The 23,471-nt window shown below is 34.2% G+C and overlaps 1 protein-coding gene across 2 annotated transcripts in view; it reads right to left on the bottom strand.

The window, feature by feature from the left end:
• LOC120541603 (RNA-binding protein 5) overlaps window positions 1-23,471 on the bottom strand; it is a 50,602-nt gene that overhangs the window by 11,599 nt on the left and 15,532 nt on the right. Inside the window, exons 7-16 of one of the 2 annotated variants that reach the window (XM_039773391.1) lie at window positions 13,850-13,915; window positions 12,643-12,805; window positions 12,223-12,383; window positions 9,792-9,895; window positions 9,356-9,422; window positions 6,950-6,986; window positions 6,405-6,466; window positions 6,118-6,226; window positions 4,573-4,664; window positions 1,609-1,893 (exon numbers count right to left, since the gene is read on the bottom strand). In XM_039773391.1, coding sequence (XP_039629325.1) covers window positions 1,609-1,893; window positions 4,573-4,664; window positions 6,118-6,226; window positions 6,405-6,466; window positions 6,950-6,986; window positions 9,356-9,422; window positions 9,792-9,895; window positions 12,223-12,383; window positions 12,643-12,805; window positions 13,850-13,915 — 1,146 coding nt within the window. The remainder of the gene's footprint in view (window positions 1-1,608; window positions 1,894-4,572; window positions 4,665-6,117; window positions 6,227-6,404; window positions 6,467-6,949; window positions 6,987-9,355; window positions 9,423-9,791; window positions 9,896-12,222; window positions 12,384-12,642; window positions 12,806-13,849; window positions 13,916-23,471) is intronic. The other variant, XM_039773392.1, reaches the window with a different exon arrangement.

Below are 23,471 nucleotides of genomic sequence, written 5' to 3'. Positions count from 1 at the left end.
AATGTTTTTACATTTAGTTTACTATTATGCTGTGCATTCTATGGTTTAATTAACTATATTTGTGCTTAAAAACTTAAAAATATATATATATTTACATACAGTTTGTATGGTCTGGAACGGATTAATTGTATATATATACAATCCTATGCGGGGAAGTTGCTTCGGTTTACGACCAGAGTTTTGGAACGAATTATGGTCGTGAACCGAAGTCCTACTGTACTTATTTCGGTGGTATGACGCCACTGTCAGCCGCCATATTGAACTTTCCAACGTCACTAATTCTCCAACTTCCCGTGTAGGTAGAAGGCTGAAATTTGGTACTTATTTTGGTGGTATGATGCCACGGTTGGCCGCCATATTGAACTTTTCAATGGTCTTTGTTACTAATGGGCCTATCTTCAACAAATTTGGTACACGGGTTCCCAACGCTAACTGAATCCTACTTATGTACATATATACGTCCATAGCCTGCAGCTCGGTCATCGTGTGAGGCGGCGTTGGGCATTGAATGTCACTGCCAAGGTAAGTAAACCTCTCAGTATGATGACCAAAAAAAACAAAACTCAATTTTGGTTGTCATACCATACAACTTTCTTTCACTTGATTTTAGAGTCTGCTACATTCCTTAGATTTCTGAACATTGGTTTTGTCTTTGGCACTTTCCAATAAGGCTGTGACTGGTAAAAAAAAACAAAAAAAAAACCCAGATAACAGCTGCTGTATGCATAGTCTTTCCAATCTCAGGCATTATACCCCATAACTCCAACATCTGAAATAGCTCTCAGGGTGCCTCATTAGTGTCCTTTCTGCATTGTCACTCATTTTTTTTGTGTTCTAGGCAGATTTACATCTGTGCCGCATACTTTCCAATTCTCAACGATTGACTTAACTCCAAGCAATTATCAGTGACTTTTACTCAGACTATTTTCGTGAATGCAACCTCTGGCTGGTAGTTTTCAATAAACTTCTAATGAAGTACTGGAGCATTCTTTTGTTTTTTGGTGTAGGTCAGACGATGACACTGACTCACCACAAGTTGGACTTTACAGATACAGCTGGCACAGACACAGCAGTAGATGTGGTAGCTATTGCTCCTAGCAATGTTGATGTAAACTTGAAAGTATGAATACTGTAGTTACCTTGTGCACTGGATCCATGTCATGTAGTACTTTTATCCCCCACTCACCCCATAGTGTGAAACAAGCAGCACATTAATTTCATTTGCAAAACCAAGGCATCGTCCTTTACCCTTTCGCTGCTCTAACCAAGCCCACTGTAATTAGGACTTCCCAGCTTTAATCAACTTCAATTCTATCTCAAGCTGATATTTTGAATTGCTCGTGTTGTGCTCAGGGCAACTGACAGAAAGCAGCTTGCTTCATAATGTTTAATTGATGAACCTGTACTTTTTAAAATATACTAAAATCAATCTTAGTATTTATAATCAGACTGAAATCTTGATGTCTTTATATGAAAATGAACAGATAACTTAAGTATGCATTCAGAGCTAAAACAGTCCTTGAAAAATTCTGCATGTGCATGGTCTAATGTACTGATTTGAATTAGATAGTCTTTACCTTCACAAGTGTAAGTAAAAAAAGTAAATACCTTATGAGCAGTGAGGCTCCGAGGTTTCTCATCCTTTTCCTTTTTTTCTTTCTCCCCTTCTTTTTTTTCTGATCTGCCTGTTGGATCATCCTCCTTCTTATCAGTCTGTCCTTCTGAACCACTGCTCTCATTCTTTTTATCCTGCTTTTTTGCAGATGAAGTTGTAGGAGGAGCACTGTAGAAAGTAGGTGGCTGATTCTCTGTTTTATAATCAGGAACTGGAATGTAGTTTCTTTGGGCACTGTCCCAATATAGATATTGCTGGGTGTCGGCATTGTAGTAATACTGTAAAGGAAGTTAAACAAGTCATTCACCTTAAATATTCTTTGGAGTCATTTTTTATAAGTACTACAAAAATAATATCCAAACTGTGGAAAGGTTTCATCTTGACATTGGGTTAAAGTGCTCTCAAAGCCTTAAACATTTTTAGATTACTAAAATATGCAAAAAAACACTACTTCTAAGTTCATTACAATTAATAAGAAAATAATAAATTAAGTAGACTTTGGGCAATATCAATATCTGAAAATGATAACTATTTTCCAACTGCAATTAAGTTTGTACGAGTATTTGTTTGTCAAAGGCAATGTTTAGAAATAATGGGAGAAGATTATTAAATACTCTGTAAATCAAACAACATAAATGTGGATTTAACCTTGTTATAGGCCATATGTACTTCTGACTGATGCTCAACTACCAGTAAAGGGAGAGGATTTTTTTTTTTTTTTTAAAGAAAACCAGCACATACACATGCTGGGAGGACGTCTACTTCTTGATCTGTTGAAAGTCATGTTTAAAATGGGAAATACATTTTCAGAGGACAAGAAGGTTGAGGGAAACAGAGGTAATGCTATGCTATGCAATTTAGTTGCAGGAGAAACTGTCTTGTCATATCACCACAAAACAATGATGCCGAACAGGGGAAAAAAAAAAATACTCAAAGTCACCCACACAACATTTTTACGGCAGTTGTGGGGGATGTATGTACTGCTGGAGATCAATGGAAGTGGATGTGCCTACAAGTACGATTGTAACCTATGAGACATCTGGTTTAATATAACTTTTTCAAGCTAGAATACCACCAAAGAAAACATTTATGTTTAATTTACTGGAATGTTCACAACCTCGATCAACAAAGGGCAGCTTCTTTGCAAGTTTTCTCCAAGGCTTTCTCCCCAAACCCTTTATTTTTAGTTACACAGTCAGGTTTCTATTGCTCCTGAAAACTATTAGCCAATCAGCAGAGTTAGCTTCTGATACCAACAAGAGGGAATACTCAAAGGCAGACTATTATCATTTTTAACAGCTGATTTAAACACTGGTTTCCTTGAGAATTTAAAAGCAGATTTTTTTTTTTACTTCATGTTCAGAGGTCTTTCCATACATTTTTGTGAATGAGATCGGAAGGGTCTTTTCATATCTATAAGAGACTCTACCATTTTTACAAGCACATCTTGGTTTATGATTGGTTGAAGGTAAATATTTTTTCTTAAAAAACTCAGAAACCATCTTCATCAGATTTGGCCATGCCATCAGTTTGAAAGTGGCAGGTGCTAAATTTATGTTAACAAGGCACAACACTCGGCAGAGAATTCATATGAAATTAACCAATTTATTCCACATTTCCCTTTAATTTCATAATCTGCATCTTACAATTTAGCATGAGATAGTTATGTCATTCCCTTATTAATTCATTCATATAATTCATTCATGTTAGATTATAAATGGTGCCAAAGTGACACAGCTAAACAGAAAAAATACTCCAGTATCCTCAAACACCTGACTACACGTGACTGCTTTTCCTCCCTCAATTACATTCCATCAAGATATCAGACATGTCAACATTTTTGCCATGACTGTGTTGTCTGTCAATTCATTAATGGCTAAGGATAAATGTCAAACTTGACTGATACCATCAATCTTTACATGTTCTCTGCTGAGACATGAACAAGACATGCAGAAAACATAGATAATGGTGACAGATTATAAACTTAACCCATAGATTTATCTCTACCAAACTCCAAAAATGCCCATGATGTACTTATTGAAATACCTCCACGTAAGTGAAGGCTTTATTGTGCTTGGCCAATACACTTAACTTCAGATCAGATAGTTTGGCTAAGCATTTCACAATAATAGCATTATAACAGACATGTTTCAGTAAACTTGTCATTATAATGATTATTCTCTATACAAGTCATCCTTTTAAGATATTCTGACAGATTCTTTTGTTAGCATCTGATTGGGAAGAACTGTTGCGTTTATTATTTACTTCCAGATAAACAGAATGCATTACAACAGAAAAGTTACAACACAATTACGAAACACACACTGACATAAGCTAGTAGGTGTCAAGTTCAGCTCTGTGAACACTTGTAGCTACACCAGTAGCTGTGTCAGTCCAGAAATTACAAAAATGGTTTTGCTAAATTGCACTGGGAATGTATCAAGCATTTGTGAGTGCCATGAAAGGACACCTACCCTAAAAGCAACATGAGAAGAGAAAGGAGCAGCAACGCAGAGCTGAAACAATTTTTCTTTACCAAAGCCGAAACCCCCATTGTTGGATGTGCAATTTTATGTTTAAGGGAGTTTCCTGCATTAAATCTATAAAGTCATCAGAACATATATTTATCCAATTGTTGAAATGCATGCTTTTGATTAATGACAAATTAGCTTCAATCAAAGTGACAAAATACTTTGACTAGGTTGGAAAACAGTTTAAAACAACTACCTACATGAGTATTAATAAAAGAGTAGTGATGAAGTTGTAAAGTACTAAAACAGTTTCACGAGCATGACCTGCGTGACACCAATATTTAACTTTTTGATATACAGACATAGATAAGGAAACCATTTGTTGGTTTATTAAACAATTACACATTCTGTTTCTCCAATCCAAAAAAAGCATGTCATAATCTGGTTCCCCAAAACTCTTCTTTATACAGATTCTACAGTACCTACCCTCAAGTTTGCATCATAGTAAAGAGTAGTCTGTGGGTCATAGTAAAAGCCAGATGTGGAATCATAGAGATATGTAGACACATCTGGAACATCTGAAATAAAGAAAACCAATTAAAACACTATTCACACCAAGAGAGGAAAAAGAGCACCAGAATAAAAACACTAATCATCAAAACAGCAGTCCTTTCAGAGTATATTATCAGTAACATTATTACATTAGAAGGCCGGTACTATTTAAACCTCTAAAATTAGAGGAAAATGCGTATTAAAGGACTTTGAAAGTTAAATTAACTCTTTCCAATTTGTGGTAAATTCAATAATATGTAAAGTACAAACTGAAAATCAGTTTCTATCTGATGAGTGGATAACAAAAATAAGATAAATGCACCAATATGCTGCATTTCATACAACCTTAAAATAATCTTGATTTATTAATCATTGGGAGTTGTTATACCCTTCTAAGAAATGGAATCTGTGGCTGTGCTACCCAGCTAAGATGGGCTGAATCTAAGTAATCAATGTAGACCCTTATATTTATTTGATACGTGGGTGGTCCGTTTGGAATGGTGTAAGAAAACACACCCAGTCATTATCCTTTACAGTGGCCTTTCCGTCTTCAAATAGTGGCGCTCATTTCACTATATACTCTCTGTCGCTCAAACTGACTACTCTCTTAAAGGCTAAATCTTTTGCTGGCAAAACGCACAAGTAGTTAATGCAATGGCCTGGATAGCAACTCCAGCCAAGTTGTGTCAGGGGCTTAGGTTTTCCGACATAATTATTTTCACTAATCCATTGTCCACCACACAAAGATATCAGTCATTAACATCACAGACTATGATTGTGTAGCAATGCATGAGGTCAACTGCATTATCAAGTTTGTGGATGACATCATTATGACTGCCCTCATTAGTGATGCGGCTGCTTACAGGAGGGAGGTAAAAGACCTGACGGTGTTTTGCCACAGTAACCACCTCTACTTGAATGTTTTTTTTTTTTTTTTTTTTTAAAAAAGGAGGTTCATGGTTGACTTCAGAAAGAACAAAGGCAGTCACACTCCATTCCATGTCACTAGCTTTCCTATCTCTCCTGTTCAAACAGCAGCTTCAAGTTTCTTGATGTCCAGATCACCGACTGCTATTTGTGATTAGTCAGCATCACCTGCATCCACAAAAAGGCTTAACAAGGCTTCTTCCCTCACGCTACAAAGGTCACTGAACTCCCAGCAACCGGATCCTTCCTACCCTGCACTGTGTACTAAATCTACCTACTGGTTTGTGTAATTGCTCTGTATGTTACTTTTTAAAACTCTTATCCTATTTACTGTATTTACTTATACTGTTTATTAATTCATTTTATTATTTACTCAATTTATAAATCACTAGAGCTGTGACAGAAGAAATTCACTATGCTCTTGGCAGAGTAACAATAAAAATCTCAAAACTCTCTAATATGATTTCCTCATTATTTGCATATGAATTATAATCCACAGAAATTTAGAGATTAGTTTCTGTTTTAAGATTAAAATATAAGTTATAATCTCACCATAAGAATATCCATCCTTAGACTGTGTCTGACCAGTTGCTGAAGAGGTACTACCTTCTGCACCCTTTTGCGTGCTTGATAAAGCTTGATCAGAAGAGCTGTCTACATTCTGAAAAGGAAAAAAGTGTGCCATAAAGTAGAATTTAGACATAGTAGTAGTGTTTACATCTGTTTACCCCCTATACCATTTTTATATATTTGGCAATTGTTTGAAATATTTACTTTTAAAATATTCAGGTAGATTATATAATTAATATATAAAAAGACTTACAACAAAAATTACCAACCTGTTTTGCATAAGTCTCTGGTGGTTTGGACACAGTGACAATTTCAGTGATTATGGGAGCTACTGTTGGAAAGATAAAATTTATAAGTAAAATAAATAAAAAGTATGAAACCAATACATTCTGTTCACCTAAAAAAATAAACCAACAGTGATAACAATGAATACGACATAGTCTAAACTGTACAAGAATTACATTTTGCACATTTTAATATAAAACCAACCTGGGTATTGTTTCACCAGGGAGCACATAAAAGACTGAATGGTGTATTTTAATATTCAACATTAAAATACTCAGTACTGTTTAAACTTCAATAGTCATATCTAAACTGCAATATTTAGCCTGTGACAACAATAAATTATTTCAGTAAATGTCTTAAATGCAGGTTTTTGCATTTAGGCACAATCTTCACACAACACACCCTTGATATGTACGCCCATATTTACTGTAGAATTAACAATGGCGACTGTATAGGAAAACCAAAGCATTATGCTTGTGCCTGATTAAACTAGGTTGGCACATTTTCCATTTAAAACAAAACCATTTACCTTGGTTAGAACCTGCAGGAACCACTGAATGGTGAGCCTTAAAAATAAAAATAACCAAAAGTTAGTCCCAATTTAAAGATGTTATTAATTTAATGTTTGTATGCAAATTTGTTCAAAACAAAATGGCATACATCAATGCTATTTTGCAATATTCTGTTTCACAGATAATGTTTCTTTATTCAAATTCAAAAATAACCTGCAAAGTGTATATTACGATGCAAGAGTTATAAAATGTAACATTATTCTTGTGTTTCGAACTTTTTCCAATGTGTATTTAGCTTTGGAATATGTTCACAAACACAATTTTTAGTCAGGTGATAAGCTTCAACACCACCCAGTAACCTACACAGAAAACTTAACTCATCAGTAGTGAATTTGTCATTTTGACAATTCTCCTACATGACAATGTGGTATAGCGGGTCCGTGGCTCTGAATGAAAGGCCAGTTTTAAATAATCCATTTCGCTGTGTTAGTCTCTGTGGGTGCAATCGTGCAGTCGTGGGGAGTTGATGAGGTAATTGGGGCGAGTCGCACCTGCACGTAAGGGTGCAATCATTCTCAATTGCTTAATCGGCTTCCTGCTGTACGTGATAGAGGCAATGCGTCCACGGAGCCATATAAGTATGGGGCGGCACAGAAAAAAAGGACGAAATGCTTAGAAAGCGAGAGAGTGGCATTAGGGCAGTGAAAGAGACTGGACGAATCAGACAGCTGAACTTTTATGCAGGAAGAGAGAGAAACAAACTGCAAAAAAGGAAAAAAGCACAGAGAGAAACTTAACTTTAAAGTAGACTGGAAAATATCCGTCTACAAATTTTTATACATTGGCACATTTCCTCTCTCTCATACTCTCTTTAAGCCGCTTTTCCACTGCATAGTACGGCACGACACGGTTCAGTACAGCTCACCTTGGTTCGGCTCAGTTTGCGTTTCGACTGCAGTTTAGTACCGCTTTAGAGTGGGTGGGATTATTCACGTGTCGTTAGAGTTGCGCCGCCTCTACTGCCGTGACACCGTGGAACTTTTACAACAACACGCAGACAACGACAACACTTTAGCTCGACGACGCGCAAGGTTAAGCATCTAAAAAAAGCACATCACTAGCTAACTTTTATCACTGTTGCAAAGCATAAAATGAACTTAACTGCCAGTGTAACATTAAAATGCTGATTCTGTATATTACAGATCTTCCACATTTTGCAAAAAAGTCGCCGCAACAGACCATCTGTTTGGACATTTAACCGTGCTTCAGAGTGGTGGGATGTGATTGTTCCCGGTTTTACAAACACTCAGTGGCTGGAGAACTTTCGAAACTTCCGCGTGTCTGTACCTTTAAAGAAAAGAATAGCCAGTGACGCAGTAATGACGATTTTCTTCGGCCAATCAGTGACCAGCAGAGTTTACACGTCACATTTTGGTAACGGTTCGGCACGCTTGGAACCTCGGCTGAGGTGGTACTAAAAAAAGGACCAGGTACCAGGTACTGTTCCCAGTGGAAAGCCCCGCAAAAGTGAGCTGTACTGAACCGTGTCGTGCCGTACTATGCAGTGGAAAAGCGGCTTTAGACACCCAGAGGCCAGGCTCAAAACCGCATTAGATTATTCCAATTTAAATTTATAAAAATACACAAAAAAAAAAAAAGTATGTACCCCTTCACATTTGCAAAGATTAGGAGTGAAACACCTCCTGCAGGAGAATAATTTATTAATTGGTTTTTGTTTTTTTTTATTTTACCCGCATGCACTCACTTTAATAAACTGATAGCTGTTTAGTAGGCATGGCAGGCGCACTGTGTCAGCTAGGGTTGTCTGCACAGATAAGAAGTGGAGGGGTAGGTAAGAAAGGAGAAAAAGGGAAATTGGGGGAAATTAAACTGAGAAATGAGCCAGCAAGAGTCGAAGTATGGCTAGAACTTTCCACAGCTTCCCAACAGAGGCTAGCTAGAGAGAGAGCACACACCAGCTAGGAGGAGATATTAAGATCTGTTAAATAACTAAGGGAGCAGTGAAGGCAGAAAGTAGCTGGCATTCATCTCAGTTGTGATACAAATCATTTTCAATATTGTTTACATTTTTGGCTTAGGTATCATCTGCAAGTTTCTGCGGTTGTTCGTCAAGCTACAAAAATATTTTCAATTAATTGTTCATGGCCAACTCGTGGATAACCAACGCCACAAATGTCAAATTCGAGTATCTGGAGGGGCAATTGTACAAGTATATCCATTATACTGTTCAAATCATGAATGATCTGTAATGACAATGTACTGTAATGATGGATTATTCTGGTTTCATTTGCAAAGGGTCTTTTGGCAATGTACTCTGGGAAAGGGGCTATTTATATAAAAAAAAATCGATTTATAAAATAGTTATAAAAATGGTTTAACTGCGCTTTAGTTCTAAGGCTTACCTCTTTACTGGGGTCATGATACCCCATTTCAGAAAGACCTGGAGATTTTTCATAATCCTTCCTTAAACTTAAATTAAAAACAAATACAATTAGCACTGCACACATTTCTGTGGTCTTCAGTGTTTATTACAGCAATCAAAATAAAGCAAGCAAGGGCAACACTTCTAAAAACAACCTAATGCTTAAAAACAATATTCTCAAACTCCATTCAGGGCCACAGGAGGCCAAATCTTATCCTAGAAACATTGGCTACTTTATTAGCTTATTTCAGTTCTCCAAACAGCCAAGTGAGGAGTCACCTAGTCAGATCTAGATTTACAAAATGTGTAACTTTTCTTAGACAACCATAAAGGACATTTTTCCACTGTTTTGCCATTAATATGCAGGTACATGAATAAACAGTATGAAACCCATAACTCAGCATCACTTTACTGACCTCTGTTTTTTCAAAGGCTTTGCTATTTCAACACGAACTCTACTGTGATCAATTGTAAATGGATGAGGAAGGTTTCGTAAGGTTTCCACAAGATGGCTTACTTCCTATTAAAACAAATATAAAACATATAATATAGTTATTAAAGTCTAATGGACTATTTAACTAGCCATTTCAAAAACAGAACTTCAAAAAGTCATTACTACATCTACTAAGGCTACAGTTATGCAATGAAATTCTTCTTTAAAATTAACTGCCATTTGGTTTGACACAAAAAAAAAATCAATTCAACTTCAAACCTTTAGGAAGCATTAACTTTATGCTTTTATATAAATACATAGTTAAAATCCATTTGAATGTTTAATGTGCTTTATTGGTAAGAAATTAAATTGGCACCATGCTTCTGTATCAGTATTACACATCAGCTCTGAAACGGTTACAATAAACTGGCAAAAAAATACTATAATGTACTATAACTAAACAATGCTGCTACAACCAAAAAAATTATTGAAGCGGATAAGACTGTATTTAAAAAATTAACCTCCTTAGCGTTGCATTTTATTCCAAAAAACATGTAAAAACCGTTGCATTTTTCTGGCATGAAAAATTTAATTTTTTATTAAATCTCAAAAGTATAGTAATGATTCAAATAATGGTAATGATGATTAAAATTAATAATATGAACAATAATAATAAAAATAATGAAAGTAATACTACTACTAATAAGGTTACTAAAACAGTATACAATCTCAAAATTAGTTATTTGTGTGGTTAATCTTAAGGCACGGTAAAAGACACAATCCAACGTCACAGTCGGGACTATAATAGCATGTTTCTTTTCAGATTTATCAGTTTTTGAACAGCACACTGCACAGGCACAAATTAGATTCTGCATTTTTTTCTGTTGGAGATATATAATCAACAAAATGTCTACCAATAAGATACTCTAGATTGACCACTTCTCTTTAGCAGTAGTATGGACAGTGGATTTGTGGCAATGATTTGTTCTACAAGCTAGTAAGTAAAGTTTGCAAGAGATACAGTTTTGTCAGCTTTTTATTTGTATAACACAAATGCATTCCAAATGCACTGTTCCACCAGATGAGGAAATATCAATTGCTGATCAGCGCAATTTACTCCACTCATCGTGCTATTGCAGTCGACCACAGCACAAGGCTTCATAACCTTCGTAATCTGTACAGTGCTAAGACTACAAACATCTTTCTTGTCCTTCCATTTCAGCACAAGCACTTCACCCTTTTGCCAAGCTGCTAGTGCACCTTGCTCTAATTTAGCTCTGCCAAAGTCTTCAGGCATGCCATGACGGTTAGGGTGCACTGTTCCATATGTGTCAGTGTTTCTTTGCAGCAAGATGTCAAATAGCTCTGGCGAAGTATAAAAATTGTCCATGGTTGTACAGTAGTCTTGATCTAGCAGAGAATCTATCAAACTTGGCACAGATGAAGTAGCAACGCCTTACTGTATTTCAGATCAAACATTGTCCCTTTCCCTGTGTTCTTTTTGATGCAATGTACTGTTATCTATGACAGTCTGGCCTTATAAGCCATGAGACTTTTCATCGATACTGACATCTTGGTCTGGAATGAAACGCGCCGAAATTTTACTATATGACCTGGTATATCTCCCAAATTTTCCTTATTTTGGGTGTTGGATGGGTATTCTCATCAAAGTCTTCATTGTTGGTAAAGTACAGATTTTTCATAATTAGTGAAAACCTATACTCAGACATAATTTCTCCAAAGAATGGCAGCACGGACAGCACATTTACAGCTTTTAGTATGGTTTCTGCACCCGAGTAATGCTCAGGTCTAACACTAAGGAGGTTAATTACTAGTTAAAACTATGCCTAGACAATTTTTAAGGAACATAAACAACATCTAAGCACATATTTAATAGGTTGTGTTACAGTTGCCTCTGAAAAACAATGTACGAAAATTAAAAAGTTGAAAATGTAGACATTTTAAGATAAGGAAAGTAAACATTTGTTATTTTTCCTTATTTGCTTTTCCTTGTATATTCAGCATTAAAAAAAACTGCACATTTGCAATGTTTTGTTCAGTTTTAGCTCACATTTAAAAGTCAATCTGTGGCAAGGTTTACGCAAAAGAGATTGTGGTAAAAGTACAGTCTCAAATAACAAAAGTCGAGAACGATCCTATTAAAAAAGAAAGGAACAAACAAAACTGCTATTGTTACTTCTAAAGGAAAAAAAAAACCAAAAATCATACCCAAATATTAAGTAAACTCATCCAAAAAGTAAACAATCCTTTACACAAAGCCATGCTATTTTAAATATAGATCATACATAATACATTTATAAAATGTCTATATTACCTAGGCAACGGCACAGTTATGAAGTGTAAAGAAAAAAAATTAAGGCAAAATCAAACTGTCATTTTACAGATTTAAGTACCTCATGAGAGTCCATATCCACAAAGCAGAAACATTTGGTGCATTCACTTTGTTTTGGTTTTATTAAACGAATGTTTCCCGGCTCCAAGTATGCAAATGGATCTAAAGCCTTTACAATAGTTTCTACAGTTGTGGAAGACCAAAGGTTTTTGATAATCATGGCTGAAAATAAAAACACAGAGCATTATTTTATTCCCTTCTGAGTAACTGTCTTACATACAGTCATTGTCAATACCAGCTTAGCACATTTACATATATGAACCAGACAGTACACTACAGATTTTTTTTTTCTCAAAATTGCTGTTGCCATCTCATGAACAGTAATACGTTAGAATATTTAAAATAACATCTCACAAAGAATTCTGAAACAATTAATTTTAGAAAGTGATGCAGTGTACACATTAAGACAGTCTTCTCTTACTGTGACTGTCTTGAAAAACTGGATCCAGCTTAGGAAGAGTCCAACTACCAGATGACGGCTTTGTCCCTGGAGTCTGCAATAATGCTGGTTTTAAGGGTGGAGTCTGCAATAACGCAGGTTTTGGAAATGGACGCTGTAGTAATGCAGTATCCTCTGATATATCCTAGAAGGATAAAACAAGCAAACAAATAACATAGGCATACTGAAAGAGTCCAAGTACATGACACATTCTAACTCTCAAATCTAACTGAAACCAGGACATAAGCCAGTCAGTAAGCCTTCCTCACTCCCAATGCAAAAACATTGTGGTTTAGGATATGAGCTTTTAAATCTTAAAAAAATATACTTGGATTACATAGGCACTACATGTAAAAAAAACTTTTAAAATATAGTTTTCAATAATGGTGTATTTACTAATCGACGACTTAAAAGTAAATGTGATGTTATTAGGATGGCATTTCAGGTTCAGGTGGTCAGGTTCTCCGTTAATTCTATTTTTATATATTATTTTGCTCCATGCACTTAAATGAAATGGATCAGCCAACCAAAGGAAAATAGAAAGACAGCAAAACACTTCAAAAAAGCGGGTGCTTCTGTTAATGCTTAAAATGGTTTCGTTTCAACAAGAAGAATGTCAGGATCTCTAAGTACCCTATTTACTTTACCATGTGAACATCAGGAGTTTTCCATTATCCAGTAATTTTCTTCTTTCATTCACATATATGCTAACTTAAGAAACTTCTGGGAATTACAAAATAGACACGGCTTCCAAGATTTTTGATTGTTTTCATAACTAATTTAAAAAATGCCCCGAAATTCCATTTTAAGTTATATTATTCACCTTGAAAACTTTTAGCATTAAGAGCAGTGAACATACAGTTCACTCTTTAACCACTTTAAAAATCTGTAGGAGAGACTACTGCTGGAAAAATAAAACATTTATGAACTAGTGTATCTGTTCTAAATTAGAGGGAAAATATACAGATACAACATCTAAAACAGATATGGGCCTGACCTACTGTGAGCAGCACCCAACGTCCATTCATATCCACAATGCACTACCAGCTAATAAAGCAACTGTGAACATTTAAGTACATACTCTATTGATGGTCTAAAAATCTCAAAATAGTTATCAAGTGCTCTTAAACCTTCTAATACAGTAGATATAAGATACACATAATAAACACTTCAATAAAGGAATACTTACCTCGGGTTTAATGTCCTGCTGCGCATAGCACATAGACAACATCTTCTCTCCAATCTTTAAAGTTTTCTATTCAAAACAAAAGCAGTTCTTAAAAACATTAGCTATACAAAAAAATCAGTTTTCCTTAAAAAAACCTTGGTGAATTCATGAACATTTTAAATTAACTTCTTCAATTATAACATTAAAAAACTAAATGTGGCAAACAGATTTAGCATACTTCTACTCATTGTTATTTGTAATTAAAAATGTAAATTACAATGGAAATCTAAATTAAAAACACCTGCATAGTTATATCATGGGACTGCAAGTTTGTCTTTTCAAGTTTTCCCTGACAGTCAAAAGCACCAGGCAAAATGTCTGCAGATAACAGAAAAAGCTGCACTAACGTTTCCAGATTTATACGTAAACTAAAAAGGCGCTTTGACAATGAAAGACATGGAAGCTGAACAAAAAATAAAGGCATGAAACATAATATTCATTAACTTCAGGGAGTATTACACTAAACCATAGCCTAGTTATACTCTAGACCACTTCAATATATTGATTTTGAAAAGAAATAATTTTGTGCTAACAATCTTTTTCCTGTTGCAACCACCTTCAATTCAGGTTCTCTTTTTCAATTATACTGTATATATTTATATTTGTTTTAAGACACTGTAACCAATGAGCCAGTGCCACATAGTCATAATTAAAAACAGAATGAAGAACATTAATTCAAAGTAAAGTGTTGTTGTAGATTAAATTATTTGGACTTATAAGAATAATTTCAAGGTAGCTACCTCAACCTTCAGATATTTAAATTTGAGATGAAGCTTTTATTTAGGTAACAACTTACAACTAAACACCCTAAACCCATTACTATCCTTTAATAATTGTAAAACTTGGCTTCTAAGACCAAATAAAACTAAACCACTGAGTTGCTACTATACCATGAAATGGTGGTACTCTGATAAACCATAGTGTTGCTGACAATGGTTAAGAATGTCTAGGCAACCCAATAACTACAACAGCAAAATGATTTATTTTTATGTATTATAAAATTATATTTGGGAAGTTGTGGCACTATGGATCACTACAGAAAAGGGATACTTAAGCACTATAATAAAAGAGAATGACCAAATTAATAATGTACTGACAAAAATCTCAACTTCTCATTTAATAAGAATTTCTAAAAATCAGTACAGCAGATTTAAACTCAATTCTTAAATTGTAGCTTATATTTACTTAGATATTGTCATACTATTTATTATAGTGCCTTAATGGAAGCCCTTTTCTTTAAGAAGTGGAAAACATTACAGGTGGGGAGGCTCTTACATTAATGTGATTCTCTCATCTTCTACATCGATGCACAAAATTTCATAATCAAGACTTATATGGGCTTATGAATGAATTGGAAAAGATGCAAAATATGAAACATTTTCAATAAAAAAATGTCAACATGTACAATGTGAATAGAATAATAAATAGAACAAATTATACAGTGTATCCTCTGGACTACAGACTTAGGGACAATAGACAAAAAAAATGTATACTTTTTTATTTTTGGCAAAAAAAAATTCAAAATAGTATTAAAAAGTATAAATAAATACACATACACACCGCTGTAACTCATTTAACATGTGATTGGGTCAATCGAACACCACAGTGGTGGTGAGAAAGGAATAGCAGCCCCCTGTGCTAAACTGTTAAATGTAACCAATGATCAAACCCCTAATCTTGCTAATGTGCACAGCTAAAGGTATTGTTTAAATGTGATACACGCAGATGCAGAAAATGCACTTTTAATGTGTACAGGTATTTCAGCTACAATGTACCCAGCTACAAAACAGACAGGAAATGTATAAAAAGCCAACTTATGACAGTGTAAACGAGGGGCCAAAATTTGCAAAGCAAGCTCCTATTTGCAAATGCTTCACTGTTAAATAAGTCTCCCAAAGTGTTGCGAATCATTAAAAAAAATGTTAAGTGATTTAGGTCGTGATGAAATGCATTTTTAATTAAAAAGTATGACAACACAGGCATACACTTTTTTTCCTTGTTAACTCTATAGAATGATGACACATTATGCAACCTGCCAGTAGACACTTCCATTTGTTAGTTTATTGTTAATAAAATAAAAAAAAATTCCAAAATCAAATTTAACATGTTTTGTTATGATGAACAGTAATGCTTTCGTTTTAAAGGCTGCGAGTAGTCGCATAATAACAAAAAAAAAAAACCTTTATGGTATGTGTGTCAAAAATCGAGATGAATCATGAAACCCTTAGTGACCACATTGTGGAACTCTGAATCATAATTGCATCAAATTATATACACACTCTAACACAACTTTGCCTAATTACAGGGTTCAAGTATTTCCCAAAGTGTCCAAAACTTGAACACATTTTTTATAATGTTAACTTTTTCACAATACATATTGTCAAGAATGCAGGCAGCCATCAATATTTTCCATAGACAACACTATGGAAGAAAATGCTGAAATGTAAAACAGCTACATGAATTAAGAAAGAATACAACTTGTTTTAAGATAAATTGCTTCATTAAGTCTAAGAAAAAAAAACCCATAGAGCTGCTTATTTTGCTTGGACCTATGGCTTGTCTCATCCCTTTGCATCAGAATCTTACTTCAATCATGCCAAAACAGGCAATGTCACAATATTATAACATGAAAGCATTTAAACAATCTTCTCAAAGATTTTGGGTACTTTTTCTGCAACATGCTATCTACACAGCACTGGACCTTCTTTCAAGTCTCTCTCCCCTTCTAAAATTCATGTTTTAAATGTTATCCTCCAAAAATTTATGAAACACCTTTTTAGTGTGTAGTTTAAAAAGTTCAGTCCCATTACTTAAACATAGTCACTTTTTATCTTTACCTTTCTAAATTATACAGAAAGTGTTCCCTGTTATTTTAGAACATTTTCAAATAGCAGCGAAACTATTAAAAGTTGTGGCACCCACTGTTTAAAACACTCAAATGAACATTCAGGTACCATTCAGCCAATATATAAATCTGAATGTATGTTTTTCTGTTATGCACATGCAGAAGATGGTAAATATCTGCACCAAATTTTGCAGATTCCCAACTTGCACATGGAAGATCATAAGCTATATTTTGTTCTGAAAATTTTCTCCTTAGAGAATTTATTAAGTGACAGCACCTGTGTTTTATTAGGGAAAAGTCCTTAATAGGCACTTTTGGGGCTTGGAAGAGGTGTGCAAACTTGCTCCCCACAATGGAGGCAGCATTGTGGATCCCTGCAGGTTAAAATACAAAGTGGTCTACTTTTAAGTAATCTTCCTACATTATCAAGAATGTTTCATTTTGGAGCAACTCTTTTACACAGTTTTCTCACTCATTTGTTACATCAATTGCTGATCTTGAGCACTCTAAATTTAAATAGATTTTAATAGATTTTAATTAAAATATGGCAGGTCAAATATGATTCCATTATGACAGAAGAAATAATAAAGTACCTCTACCATAAATATGAACTAATTTATTAAGCTTGCTCAATAGGATTTTACTGGTTGCACTAAATAGACTTTAAATAAACATTTACTATACATATTTCAGCAAATAACTTCAGACTGAAATACCGGACGACTAAAAACTGCCAATGTGACTCTAATCTACAACAATGGAGAGGAAATGAATCCTTATAAGTCTTAATTCTATCCTGCAAAACAAATTATGAAAACTATGCACAGTACAAATTTCACTATGCTCTGTACAACAGACAATAATGACTTCATAAAAAGTGTAATCAAAATAAATTTCAATGACAATTTGCATTTAAAATTGATTCTTTCATGAAAATCAATGTGCCTGAATTGCTTGAATATGCAACTGCAGAAAAAGATTTTGATACAGCTCCACATTTACGCTTAATTTTTGAAAAAAGAAGCCATTCACATTAAACATAAATTAAAAAATGAGAAAATACATATATTTTTAAGTAGATTTTATAACAGCTAATCAGCAGAGTATAGAGAATGATGGAGTGAGATCTTCACTGAAGTTCCTAAGACCATACAGTACTCAGACCATTCTCTTTCTAATTTATATTAATGGCATAGGTCTATTAGTCAGTAAACAAGCGAAAATCACAATACCAAAAGTGGAGGAACAGAAAAAATTATTCTAAGAGACCTAGACAACCTTTAAAAGCTAAGCACATATTTTGAAAATGCTGTTTAATGTAGACAATGGCAAAAATGATATACACATGCAAAAGAAACACTAATTATAAATGGAAGATAGGTTATGCTGGCCTACAGGAAGCAACTGTGGAGAATGATTTAGAAGTCTAAACTGATATAGAATTCTCTTTGTTTTGGCACTGTCCAGAGATAATAAGGAATGTAAATAAAATAAGTTTGTAACAATTATCCTAATCTACCAATGTTACACATGTATTGCAAAAACTGTTACATATATGCCAAGGAACTTGTGAGGTAGTGAGACCACATTATTGAGTATTGCGTGCAGAACTCACTACGATGCCATAAAAATACAGCTGTTCTAGAAGTTGTGCAGAACAAAGGCAGTCCGCCCCAGGAGGCACGCAGAATTACTAAACCTCTTTAGTCTTGAAATGAGAAGGATGCATCAATGAAAGTGATTTGGTAGAATTCTTTGAGGTAAAATACTCAATCGCTTATTCTAGGACAGAAGTGGAAATGAAGATGGAGTGCATTTAAGACAGAAGCCAGAAATCACTCTTTCCAAACACAGGGTCATGATAATCTAGAACAAGCTGCCAAGACATGAAGATAAAGCAAAAATTTACAAGTCTGATGGGACCGAAGGGAAATCTCTCCCCCTCTCCCATTAAAAAGTTTAAAACACTGTAAAAAAAAAGCAATAAACCATTGTGTATTTTTTCCAATTTTCTATCATCAGAATTTTTTTGGTGAAAATTCCAACTTGCATACAAAAATTATGAACATCCACAATTCACTGATAACCAAGAACAGCCTGTATGGAAATATTAAAAGGCTCCTTAGAGCAATGATCCTTTAGTTCAATCCTAAGAAACAACAGTGGCTGCAGGTTATTGATCTGACCATTCACATTATTAACTGACTTAGTTTTATTATCTTTTTTTTGTGTTCCCTTAGACTGTATTCAGAGAAGGGTGACACTATTATAATTCCCAAGAAATTTGCTTTTCTGCCATAGATTTAAATACCTAACAATTACTGATTAGGCAATGAAATGTACCAATGCAGCTGTTATGACAATGAATTATAAGGAGGAGCAGCAAGTTCAGTGTCATACTCAATGTTAGAACAAATGGCTTAAATAACCAGAATGGAAAAAACCAAAATAAAAAACAGAGTAAAACAAAACAAGCGTATCTTTTTTACATACAAATACATGCTTGATATATAATACAATCTGTAGCAAATTGTTTTTAAGTACTGGATTGGCACAAAAAAAAGAATCTGAAAAATAATTTGCATAGTTAATGTAGGAGTCCAAATTTGGCTGAGAAAAAACAAAACAAAAACACAGTGGTTCCTCAAGACAGAGCTTGACAACTACTGTCAGAAGCTATAAACGAAAACTGTAAAAATAAAAAAAAAGGCAAAATGAGAAAAAAGATGAAGCTTGAATATGTTAATTGTGGAATTCAGGAAGATGCCATACACCAGTAAAGACTTTCCAGGAGGCTATGAACCTGACGTAATTATCCCTTAAACGAGTAATGCCAAATTTCCAATTTTCCTGTACAAGTTTGCTATTTTTATACCATTACTGGTTGGGGTGTGACTCTCTGAAATATGACTGGATTTTCCACTATTATCATTTACATCTTTCTAAATATATTTTACTGTAACGTTTGTGCTTCCACAATCAGCACAATATCCCAAAAATATGCTAAAAGAAGTTCAAAACTTGAAGATGTACAGTACCTAGAAAACAAATTTCCAGACACATTGAGTGATACAGCCAAAATACCTAAGCTTTCAACATAGTCTCTTTTCAAGTGACTCAAAGAACAGTATCCAGAGTGAAGAACTATTGAAAATGTGCTGACAACTGACAAATGTATATTTTAAATTTGGATGTTGGTTTATTTAAGAAGTGTTTGCTGCAGATATTCTCACAAAATGGGCACTTTATGTGACAACTGGCTCTTTTATTATTAGTTACTATCAGTTAACCTGCTTTTATTAAATGTAGTGTAAAAGTAATAGCAGCTAATAAACCAAGTAACAAACGAAGTAGAAAATTTTAAAGTTTTTCTTGTAATGTATAAAACATTTGCATCCAACTTAAGAGAGTTCATTTCATGCATGCTGAATGGCTCTAAACACAGTATACTGAAAATGTATTCTATTTATATTCTAATACAGAATGTACACTTGCATGGCTGATCAATACATGTAGCTTAGTTATATTGCTCCTGGAAGGTCAGCTATGCTATAAGAATACTACTTTTAAAAATGACAACTTTTACAAAGCAATGAAAGTTGTTTGATCCCAAACCTTTTATTACTGATTTACATTTATATCACATATTAGCATGATACTAGTTTCTGTCAAGTTTTACTTACTAAGCTATGTGTTTCTATTTCTATAATGCCCTGTTGACCTCTGTGTCGTTAACCCCAGCCATGAATCAGATTTCTATGCAATGACGGACAAGGAAAAGTCTCTCTCAGGCTAATGTGTAATGATCTGCTTTACATTTTTACTTTCTTGTATATGAAGTATATGGAAAGTATTGTAATCGTCCAAAAATTCAACTTCGAGATTTTGATGAATGTCAGTGTTTTAGATCTCTCTCAATTTCTCGTACATAACGTAACGGGAAAGTATTAGAATCCTCCAAAAACTCCAATTTCTAGATTTTGATGAATCTAGATGTTTTAGACCTCCCTGAGTCCGAAAATACCATTTTTGGAATTATGTCTGTGTGTGTATGTAAACAAGATAACATTAGTATGCTTTCACTTAGGTCAACCAAATTTTTCATATAATTATTAGGTACAAAACATATAATTCTATCAACTTTTGGTATATTTCTGCTAACTAGAAGTGGTACTTTACCTTTTATTCATGTAGCTGCAGAGTTTGATTAATTCAACTTTACTTTTATAATAATTGTTCAATATATTATTGTGATTTGTTGTTGATGGTTCTTTAATGTACATAATATAAAAATATAATCACTGTATTGCGGTTTACTCCTCAAATATCCATCCCCATATCTGAGTATAAGAAAAAGTCGAGGGGAGACCACTCCAAATGCTGCTCAGGACAGTACTTTGCTGCCATCTAGTGTTTAAAATAACACCATACTGCAAAAGAGTAACATTTCTGTGTTTTGCCATTCTAAGATAACACATTGATATTCATGATTGGAGCAGAGCCTCCAACTACAAACAATGTCAAATAAAACTCGTAATGGAATTTAGTCGTGTGAAAATTCAGCATGATATGGCAGTGGCTGTGTGACAAAAAGGCAAATTTACTGCAATAAAGTCCAAGGACAAGCAAGACATTAGACCCCCTAAGCACTGTTCACAATGCTTTACTAGTCAATATCCATGTCAGGAGAAATGTAGAAGTCACTAAGTCTTATGCTGTGGTAGCTTGCAATTACACAATGTGTGTGCTGATCATGCAAATCAGGCACTGACATTCTAACCTCACATATGCAATTAACACGCTTCTAGTGTCCCAATTGATGACAGTCTCATAACATACTGCATCAGACAAAGGACGTGTACTAAATCTGTATTACTGAACACAAGACATAAAAAAAAAACGCTAACATAAATACAGAAAAGATACACATAATAACATTTTTCTTTATGAAAACAGTGCAACATTTTTGGCTTTTTTTTCCACGGTAAACATAATGCTGAGGAGGTTAAATATTTGCACAATTATGACAAGTTAATAATTGTGGATTACTGCCTTTGATATTATAATTGTGATTACTAATTTCAATTATCAGTACTACAATGAAATATGTAGTTTGTTTTACCAACTGTACATAATGTATTCTGTAGATATATAATCCAGTCGAACCTTAACTTTTTGGGAAGCCACTTAATTTGTTAATGTGAAATTGTTAAATGGTGGCTTAGTTGAAAAATTGTAAATATTGTGTTTAATGTTGTTTCTTGGGCACAGCACACTTATTTAAAAAAATCAGTGTCACTCCTTTTGTAATACAGTAATTCATTATCAAATAATTATGAAATAAAATTTCAGTACAACACTTTTTTTTTCCTCCAAAACAAATGTTACTTCTTAAAAAAAGAACAGCCATCACCACCATGCACCATTCAAAAATATAAAACATTGAGAAATGAGAAAAGTGCCAATGTTAACTTGGGGTTCTGCTGTAATAAAAAAAGTTGTGTGTGTGTGTGCGTGCATGCATAAAAATTGATGTATATAATAAAATCATAAAGAGCAGCAATGTGAGGTTAAGAAGCGAATACAAACACAATCTGACAATTCTATTATGCAGGTACATAAATACACTAAATGTACTGATATATTGCATTCATATATAGCAAGAAGGTGTTAAATGGTAATATACTGTTAAATGTTGCTGCCAAAGCTCTGGTGTCTGGTCAAGACTCAGGCCTTGAGCAGGAGTGTCCCCGTTGTTCAGGAATATATGTTAAGGAATGGCAAACTAGTTTTAAAAAAATCAGCATTGCAATCTGCTTTTCAGTGTTGATTCTTCATTATTACAATGAAACGTTATGGTCACTCGTGCTTTCCACTGTTCTACTTAACCCCAAGTCGGTTATGTTGCATAAAGCCACACTTCTTTCAGGTCTGTTTCAACTTAGAAAATAGTAGAAGCAATGCAACTTCATAAATAAAACTGTGGAGCCTTAACTGGAGTCTTGTGTTTTGATAAGTAAAACACAATGGCTTCTTTTATTTGAATTAGCTTTCAATGGCCTATAGATTTTTTTTGTTAAATTTTAGATGGTTGCATAAAACTTACTTTGGAGTACTACAACAGTTTGCATGGTATGCTTTCTTATTAATATTGTTGTTATTGAAAACAATATCTCAAATTTGGATGATTCTTTTCATTTTGGTATTAAAACTTATGAAAATTGTCAGGTCAACATTATTTCTCTACTTTTCTGGAGGCGAGCACAAGGACGATTTTTTTTTTTTAAAAAAAAAGCACTCACACTTAGTAAATGTATCTGAGATGGGTTAAAACACTCTTTTGCTGTTTAATGTAGTTTGTAACTCGGGAACCTCTGTCCCCGACAGAGTGGGAGCACTAAATGGAATGTAGTATTTGCCACTTTTGCGATTAGTATATCATGACAGCCATAATTGTAATTAACATACGATTAACTGTGCAGTCCTATGTCAAGTGCTTAACATGGAAAGGGCAGTGTATAAATAAACAGGATTATTAAAAACCGTCCAGTTGTTTTTATTTACTTCATCTACTCTGCTTGATGTGGTACGATATTAAAAATGAATTAGTTATACAACACTTAATAAATCTTTAACCAAAATGTTCATTGTTAGAACTTAACTGGAAATTCTGAAAATAATTTCACTATGATCGATAATTTTTTTTTTGTATTAATTTTGAAACAGGGCAAACGTTAT

Source organism: Polypterus senegalus, chromosome 12 (assembly GCF_016835505.1).
Source record: "Polypterus senegalus isolate Bchr_013 chromosome 12, ASM1683550v1, whole genome shotgun sequence".
Lineage (NCBI taxonomy): Eukaryota > Metazoa > Chordata > Cladistia > Polypteriformes > Polypteridae > Polypterus > Polypterus senegalus.
Note: the sequence above shows the minus strand (reverse complement) of the source record. Positions and strands in the feature narration are given on the sequence as shown.